The sequence below is a fragment of the Melanostigma gelatinosum genome, assembly GCF_949748355.1.
Source record: "Melanostigma gelatinosum genome assembly, chromosome: 12".
NCBI classification, from domain to species: Eukaryota; Metazoa; Chordata; class Actinopteri; order Perciformes; family Zoarcidae; genus Melanostigma; species Melanostigma gelatinosum.
In genome coordinates, this window is record NC_136645.1 from 18803790 (window position 1) to 18813144 (window position 9355).

A 9355-nucleotide genomic window follows, 5' to 3' on the forward strand; every position below is an offset into this window, starting at 1 on the left:
CACTTTTGATACTTTAAGTACATTTAGCTGGTAATACTGTAGCCTACTTTTGCAGTAGGATTTTACATCCAGAGCTCTTACTTGCAATGGAGTATCTTTAAAATAAGTTACAAGCGTCGGAACTGGTTTAGTGTGTCTCATAACAAAAAAAACGTCAGGATTGTTTTCAATGTGGTTGATCAACCAACCCATCTCCCGGGGAAATAGCCCCCCTGTGTTAGTGTGCGTTTGTTGGCTAATAACGTGAGAGTTAATTCGTTGATGATGAATATAGTCACACACGCCTTGAAGCGCTCCATTCATATCAATGCGCAGAACGTTGAGCGTCGGTGCCAGGTTCTGTTGATTGGCCACTAACTAAGTATTTTCTTATGATCTAATTAACACAACAGTCGCACTCATTACGGACCAACACCTGCAGACGGTTGAAATTATTCGCTATCCACGCACGTGAATTTATAGCTTATACACTTGTAGCACAAACACGCGCTCGCGTCTCTGCTTCATTAATGCCGTCTCACATCTTAACCGCTTCAAGTCGCCCAATGGGATCCTGCATCCGATCTAACGGGTGATTTTTAGGGCTCACTTCACTAAATACAACCCGCCTCCATCGTCTGTCATCGCGTCACAACAAGCAACATTATCCTGTTTAGTTTCCCTTCTTCTTGAGTTGGTTGAGAGGTGTCAGGTTTTTGGGGCGCTATAAAAGGAGGGACGGGCAGAACGGCTCGACACTCTTCATCCAGACCTGAACCCGCAGAGGTACGAGATCTTTAACCTACATTCTCCTCAAATGATGCCAGTATCCTGCCTCAACATTATTTCATCCGTTTTTACTTAAAGTCTGTGTTTTTTAAAGGAACATCTCAACTTTTTCTCCACACTTCCTGTATCCCCCCCCCCCCCCCCCTGGGTAAATCTGTGTGCTTTACTTTCATTAGGCTTCATCGGCGTCAAAATGACGATTTGGTGCAACTCCTGCAAGTGTCACGTCAGCGCTCCGTGCGCCTTTCACCTCGTGCCCGAGGATCACCGCAGCTCTTTCTGCAGGAGGTTCAGGTCAGTGGCTCCACGTCCTCTAGTGGCTGAATCAACACATGGCCTTTTAGAACATCTTTCAGACTCTGCTGCTGCCTGCAGCGCGCGCACTGCGGGGAGCACTTAATCCCGTTTTCTCCCGTCTGCAGCCTGGTGCTGTATGTGATCTAGTAATCCAGCAACAAATAATGCTGGTACTGCATTTTCTTTTTTTTTTATTTAGCGTCTCTCAAGATGTTTTGGTGGGAATTTACAGTGAGTCAACTTTAATTGTGTTATAATATTCTATATTAGGCTTAAAATCTAGTTCTAGTGTGAGTATCCCTAAAAACAAAAACTCAAACATATGCTCTCAAGTACGTAATTTGAATGGATCTTCATTGTTACGATGCCGGGGATACACACTGACAGAATTCTCCTCTTGTGGCACTTTCTGTGTCCTGTGACGTGGGGCGCCCGGCTCCGAGGACACCCACTTTATAAGGCAATGAAGGGAGCAGCAGTAGCCCAGCCTCCCCTTTGTGTGTGACGCCCACGCTGAAGCCCTGGCAGCTATAAAAAACCCCAGGCTCTCTGTGGATGGGCCCAGACAGATCCTGATCACACAGACAAAGTGTACCGAGAGCCCTCATGTCTGCCGCAGACACGACAGCCTCTCATATCAGCAGTTTCCATAGGAACCCTCGAGGAAGAGACACCGGGCTGAATTGTGGCCAAACGAGGCTCCATCGGTCCAGGCCAATTACTCCTTTTTGCTTTCATTTGATTTCTTTTTTTTATTTTCCCACACTGTCGGCGAAGAGGAGGGTTACTGAAGACAGATTTTTTAAATTTTTTTTTAAATGTGGCTGCAGAAAAACTTTGTCTCCCTAGATTTAGTTTCCTCAGTTATCCTCCAACCCCTGACCTCAGTGACCATGGTCTCTCACAGATCCACCAAAGGAGCGTCCAAAGCCCGGCGGGACCACATCAATCACGAGATCAGGAACATGCGCGCCCTGTTGCCCATCACCCAGGAGGACCAGGAGCGCCTCTCCTACCTGCACTCCATGGCCGCCATCTGCGCCTACATCAGGAAGTCTGTTCTCTTCCAGGGTAAGTCTTCACAGTCATTCTTTCATATCTTTGAACCTCTCATCTACATGTAGCCTGCATCGCTGTCATACACTAAATGTGACTAAGTTTGCGGCACCGCAGGGACCGCATCAAAGATGAAACCTGCAGAGACGCGTAGAGTGTAACCAAGGCTCACCTCACTCGTTCCTCCCGCAGGACTCCCGGCTGGGGCCAGATCACACGGCTCTCTGCCATACGAGGCCTTTCTTCAAGCCCTGCACGGCTTCATCCTGGTCACCACCGCACAGGGGAGGCTGGTGTACGTGTCCGAGAATGTAGATGAATATCTCGGCCTGTCCATGGTGAGTCGATTTGGACATCTACTGTTTTAGTGTGCTTCACGTTGGGCTTTCATGTTTCGTATCCAACTGTGAAATAAAAAAATCTAATTTTTCCAGATGGATGTGCTTCAAGGAGACACTTTCTACGACTTGGTGGAATGCTCTGACATTGATGTTGTGAAATCAAACCTGGACATTGAACACAACTCGCCATCAGGTAACTTTAAAGACTGTAACATCACGCGAAGCATGTAAAACTAGGAACGTGTTTCATTTTGTGCCATGAATTCATTATAATTCACAGTAAAGTTTATCCTACTCGTACTACTGAAAGACTAAACTGATCCGTTGTGTGTGTGTTTCCTCAGAGAGGAGCTTTATATGTTGTATGCAAACCTCCAAGGCCTTCAAGCTGCAACATGGCAGCTGCTGTTCCATGACGGTCAGAGGGAGCTTCCAGTCGTTCCCTGAGTCGTGGCCGTCCTCCTCTTCAGTCCGTCCCACCGGCCAGCCTCTGTTTGTGGCCCTCTGCACCCCCACGGTCGACCGCCTGCGGAGCTCCGACTCCCACTCCTGTGACAGCTTCGACAGCGTCCACAGACTCGACATGACCTTCACTCAGCTGTCGGACAGGTATATCCACAGATCCCCCTTTAAACCGATATATAACCACAATGTTCTCCGACTGGTAACTGACAAACATTTTCTTTCCTTTTCAGCATTGTGTATTTTTTGGGGTATTCGGCAGAAGAAATGACCGGTCGATCGTGGTACAGTCTTGTCCACCCTGAAGATCTTTCTTTGAGTGCAGATTCTCACAGACGTTTATGTAAGTGGACGGTCTATTGCAGGAAACGGTGTTTTAACACCGGTTGCATTGTTCATTTCCGTAAAGTCAGAGCAAGAAAAAACATTTTTTCAAGTTTGCATGATAATAACCACTGATGTTTCTCCCCTGTCCCGTCCAGTGCGGGCAGATGAGGGCTTCCAGGTGGAGATGGTGCTCAGACTCCAGTGCAAGGATCTGTCGTGGACCTGGATCTACATTCGAGCCAAGAAGGAGTCCGAGTGCCAGGGCGTGAGCTGCACCAACTTCATCATCAGGTATGACGGACTTCACTTCTCCAGCGGACCTGAGCCCACAGTGCAAGGCACCAGTCCATGTTGTTCAAGTCGCGAACGTCGTCGTAATGCATTTGCTTTGCTCTTGCAGTGAAACGGACGCCCGATTTCTGCAGAAGAAAATCAGCAGCGTGGCCTTCGGGCCATCGCCTCTGGCAACTTGTTTAGCTCAACAGCCGCCTCACGCTCTGACCTACAGCAACACCAAATGCTTTAAAAGACAGAGGACGTCCAGCAGCCAAAGCGAGGAGCCAGGTGCTAAAGCGAGGAGGGAGACCGAGCAAGACGTATGCTATGTGGCGTGCGCCTCCTCCCAGGCCGATAGCTCACCTGCTCCCTCGGGAGACAGCCCTGCTCTCTTCACCCCTCCCTACAGCCCAGCCTCCTCCAGCTCCACTCCGCAGCAGGAGGAGCTCAGCCATGACCTCTTGATGGATGTGCATGGATACACAGATCAGCTGCTGTCCTCCCCCGAGTGCTCTCCCTCCTATTACTCCTACCCAGAGGCAGGGCTCACCTGTCACCAATCACCCTCCGGCTCCCTCGCCTCCGCCGCTGACCAGACATTTGAGCGGGCAGCCTTCGGCGCGCTCGGCGCCCGCTCGCCAGCCTCCTCCTCCTCATCACCGGCCTATGATTTCCAAGCTTGTTCGGCCGACGCTCGATTAGTTCCAGACTGCCCGTCCGTGTCGGACATGTGCGAGAGCCCGGCGGACTGTGCTCTGCATCACGACGACTTCAGCCTCCCCGAGCAGCCACAAGGGGGCGGCCTCGTCCAAGTGCATCATGTCCCCTACCACGTGTTGCCCGCACAGTCCAGCCTCCTCACCCCCAGCCAATCTCCGACATCATTAGAGATGCCACACTACAGCGAGAGGGAACAGGCAGAGATCAGTATTCTGGCTCAGCAGATCTCCTCCCTGGCCAGCAGCTTCGCCATGTATCACACGCACAACCAGTTTCAAAATGCGTCCCGACCCGCAACCACGAACACCCCGCCCTCGGTCTGCGACTGGCCCCATCGCCCTCCTCTCCCCTCAGCCCTTCCTCTGAAGCGCGAGCTGATGCTTGATGACGGCGTGTTCGACAGCATCCTGAAAGACCTGGACGCGAGGAGAGGCAGCACGTCGTGCCCCGGCGTTGCAGCCTACGTCTACCAGCAGGGCTCGCTGCGCTGCAGGAGCGGGTCCCATCAGTCGGAGCCGGAGTCCCCCGGCCTCTCCCCGACCATCGCAGAGGACCCGCTGCCTGCGGAGCAGTTCACCGCCATGGATCCCTTCAGTTTGCAGTTGGGACGCCATGACCGAAACACTGGGTTGCATCAACTCAACCACTATATGCAGAGTCGCCTTCAGCAAGGTAGTTTACACCAAAACAACAGCCACTGATCTCATGATGCTCCTTTGGTATGACCACTGCAGTTTACATTTCATTAACATTGTTCTCTGTCTCCTTTCAGATGAACTTGCAGAAGAAAACCTGTACTGAAATAAGTCTGTGACTTACTGTACTACCACTTGTATGACATATTGTCAGGGCAATCTTCCTTCCGCTGGATTCAAAGACGGGTGCGAGCAAAGACATTTGGAGGACATCGTTGCTGAGACGCCGTTCCCTCAAAAGACTTCTTCCTGAATGTAGAAAAGCAACTGAAGTAGATAACTTGCTCTTCAAGACTTCAGCTTTGTCTTCATGTCTCAACACTGCTGTCGACTGGGTTTTATGTTTTGCTTGCGTCTTATATTTTATGGAAAAGGTACTTTAAAAGAAAAGAAACTTGTCTGAGATCACTTCAACACTGAAATGGGGGCATGTCTTTCTTCTAATGCTGAGTCACAGTTTACTATTGAGCACTTTATCAATGTCATTGCCGCAAGGATTTTATAAATGAGAAGGCGTGCTGAATTTTAAGGAATATTACCGATATTCCAAAGCTACCTGGATGAGCTTTAACACACAAATCATTCAAGAGCCATTTGGGAATGTTTGGTTTTAGGTGCCTTAACAACACGAGGGGAAGACACTAATCAGTTTGCCAAAAAATAATAAGACTGTTCTTCTGTTTCTCAGTGGGACATTAATGCTTTCATGTTGTTATGAATAAATCAATCAAGCGAGATGATGACGATTGTTAAACGCCTACCTCAGTGGTACATCTGAATGCATTCCAAGTCTGAATTTTATGAATTGATTATATTTATTTTGAACATCACTCTCACTTAACAGTCTTAAAAAATGTTTATTTTACTCCAATGTGAATCTTAAACTAAACTTTATCCATTTGTTTTCTTCATGGTACTGGTGCTGCACGTGTCTGAATGTTCAATGTTATTGCGTTATACTTGACATTTGAAATGTAAATAAATCAAATGAAAAATACATTCATGTTGATAGAATGAAGCTATTCGGCGTTTCTTCTTCCACAAAAACACACTGCAGTTGTAAAATGTACATGACTCCTGTTATCGGACTCATTCATACCTTAAACACAATCAAAACCACACATGACACCATTAATGCCAACACAGTATGTATATCTGCTGGAATAAAATTCAATTTGGAGTAGTATCTTTTCTTTTTTTTTAACCAAAATTAAGCTTAATCCTGGATTAACTGACATTCTTTAGCCACTTGGGGGCAGTACAACAAGTAGTAAACACCATCATATGCATGGTATTAGGGCTTAACAAGGTTGTTCTGGCAAACAGTTGTCAATACGCAGCAACAATAGCATTCACCAGCAACTTTGTCTGTTTGGTGCTGAGACGGTAGTGAACAGGGGGGTTTATGAGAGTTTTTATTTAGTCAGAAAACATAAAGCCAAGTTCACACGACACGACTTTCAAGGTTGAGAGATCGCTGTACTGTTCACGCTGCACAACTTGCTGTCTTACAACCGGAAGTCTTGAAAGTCGTTGTGGCGCTCTGAAAACCGTGAGCGGGTGTAAAATCAGGACATGAAGTTGCGTGTTTGTGTGAATTAGGAATTAGCTGCAGGCTGTAACTGACAGATGCCAAAAAGCTCCATCGAGCTGAGGAGAAAGACACCTTTCCCATGACACTTAATAGCTTGAGCCATCGTTAACACAGAAATATTGATTAGTGCAGCTTTCAAATACACCTTTTTGTAGTAACCCTTATTTATAACAAATGGGTCTATATTGTATATTCTCTCTCTTCATCTGATCAGATGGCTAAATGGCTAAACAGCCCCAGCTCAACATCTATGAGCTCTTCAATGCTCCATTGATTTTTACATGGTGTGGCCAGTCATACCAATGAGAGCATCTAAACTGCATCCAGGGGAAATCAATGTCCGTCTTGGGACAAATGTGCAGACTCAACGCCGAAATGAATAGTTAGACAAAGAAGTGCATTGACTGAGGTGACTGATGGACCATGTGCACGTTTGTGGTGCACAAAGCTCACAGTCATGCTGCTGGTGCAGTGCGTGCAATGCAGAGCCCCCCATTGTTTGTTTTTTTCTCATGTGGGTTAAAACAGCCACTAGGTGGAGTGATAGCTCCAATCGCCTCCCAGTAACACAGACATCTAAATGCCACGAGGATAATATTGTTCAAGCGAGAGCGAAAACAAGTGAAGGAGGAGTGTGTGCACGTGTATGAGTGTGTGTGTGTGTGTGTGTGTGTGTGTGTGTGTGTGTGTGTGTGCGCACCGATGAGAGCATGGAAGGACATCATTCGGTCCGTTCACGAGCAAACTGTCCAGATGCCTATTCCTATCCATGGAGACCTAATTAAGAGTGATGTCTGTTGAAGGGTACAATGGCAAATAAAGTTCCGAACAAGTCCACACATCTGCTGTGCTCCAGTCCTCCTGCATCACTCAGCGTTACCTGTGATAATGATTTCCCCGGAGGCACGAGGACACCAGGTCCAGGGCACCGACGAGTTTTTGTCCACGCCAAGGAGACAGCAAAACATCCACATTTTCTCTTCACCGGCACACAGTGAACACTCCCAGCAACCCCACGTCTCTGCACGTCACGGAACACAACAGCAAAGGCAGCGTGCCAGTTTCCCGTGTAGCTGTGGATGATTGTTATTAGATCAGGCATGGCTGTGTGTTTATTTTACTTAAAAATCAATAAAGACATGATTCTGATTGTTATTCGTAGTGGTAGTAGTATAGGCCTAGATCAGTGGCTGTTTGTGTGCGACAACGACGTCAAATATCGCAGGCAGCTCTCCTGCCGCCTCCCTGATATTAAATTGAGATGATGTGAGATTAGATTAACAAACCCTATGCCTCACAGGAAGAACTCCAGGAGCCTGCCAGTGGAGGTGAGCGATGAAATGCAGCTCGAATGATTCATATCTGAGATCTGAGAGCGGCATTGGGGCTGAAGATGACACCAGACAGGAGAGCTGACAAAAGAGAAACACAGGCAACACTGTCATCTGCCCTACTTCAGTAGCTTCTAAAGTGCTTTCTCCGGTTGGATGGCTGGAGGGCGGATGCTGAGGGAAAAGCGCATCAGTGCAGTTAAACAGAGCAGCTCATGGATGGGATTCTTTTTCAAAGCCTCCCACAAGCAGCCAGCTCTTCATATCCTGCCTCACCGGTGGCTTCTTCTCGCGAATGATTACCTCATTTACTCTCCAAATTGAAACTCTCACTGATTTCAGACAACAGGGCCTCAGGTGGCGCTGCCGTGTCTTCGTTTATTTACCGGCTTCATGCTTTTGTTGTCACTGCAGCCGGGCTTGAGGGCTCTATCGGAAGCTTATCTCAGGGTTTACATTCATTCTGAAATAGATGAAGACGTGGAAAGCCAGAATGCGATTTGTCTATTTTGCTCCGGGGGATTGTTTGGCAGATGGAAGCAATGGCACAGGTCGATAGCCGCCAAGGTCACGGAAAGATGTCGTCACGCGGGACACCTGAGCTGTTATTGTATAAACTGAATCTGCCTTTTCATCCTGCTCAGTGTGTAATTCATTTTCTCCCTGTCGCAATTGTTTTGGCTGCATCACATTTGCACGTCTGTACTGTTGTTGTCCCACTTTTCAAAAGAGGCGGCGTTGGTTCAGTCAGCACACTGACACCGTAATTGGGTCAAACAAAAAGAGCCAAAATAGACTGCAGCCTGTTCCTTCCGGACCTCTCCTGTTCCTCCCGTTGCAGTGCCTGAAACCACAGCTCTGATTGAACACTGGATCCCAGTCATGCAGAGTCAATACATCCCTTTTGATATGCACGAGAGAAAGGCCGGCCAACCAGGGAGAAGAATACAAATGGCGTCTAAACAACAGAGACTTACATGCATATGAATGTTTGATTTATGTTCTACCGTTCTCTCTCTGGGAGGAGTTTGCTGCTTATGGCAAAGTGCCAGTCCACAGAAGAGACATAAGCATCCTGCTGTGTAAAAATCTGCTCAACACATCATCCTTTGTTGATGGCAATTCTTGTGTGTTGGAAAACATTTTTTCTCACGTAAGAATTTCAATTAGGGACTTTAGAATGCCTGGATGTCGTATTGTGCTTTACAGCAATCCCTAACAGATTGCCATGGGTTTACGTTTGAGTTATTTTTTTCTACAGACGCGGTCCTGCTGGTTTTATGGAGGGAAAGTCTCTCAACGGTAGTTTGTATTTGGCCCCCACATGCTCAGCATTCAGAAAAATGAATGCTTTGTACTGGAATTCCAATACACAGCAGCACACGGGTGGATATCTGCGAGATACACTTTGATTTTTCAAGCGATTTTTGCTCGTGCAGTATTGGGGGTATTTTTAGTAATTGATGGAAGTGGCAGTGATTGCTGGTG

The 9355-nt window shown here is 47.5% G+C and overlaps 1 protein-coding gene across 1 annotated transcript; it reads left to right on the forward strand.

Annotated features, from left to right (window-relative positions):
- Positions 1-948: 948 nt before the first annotated feature.
- npas4l (neuronal PAS domain protein 4 like) lies at positions 949-5892 on the forward strand. The gene is made up of 9 exons (XM_079280916.1): positions 949-1062; positions 1973-2136; positions 2314-2459; positions 2556-2655; positions 2807-3071; positions 3158-3267; positions 3407-3542; positions 3652-4919; positions 5020-5892. Exons 1-9 carry the CDS (start codon positions 962-964, stop codon positions 5046-5048), a joined length of 2319 nt encoding a protein of 772 aa, XP_079137042.1. The 5' UTR covers positions 949-961; the 3' UTR covers positions 5049-5892.
- The last annotated feature ends 3463 nt before the right edge of the window (positions 5893-9355 follow it).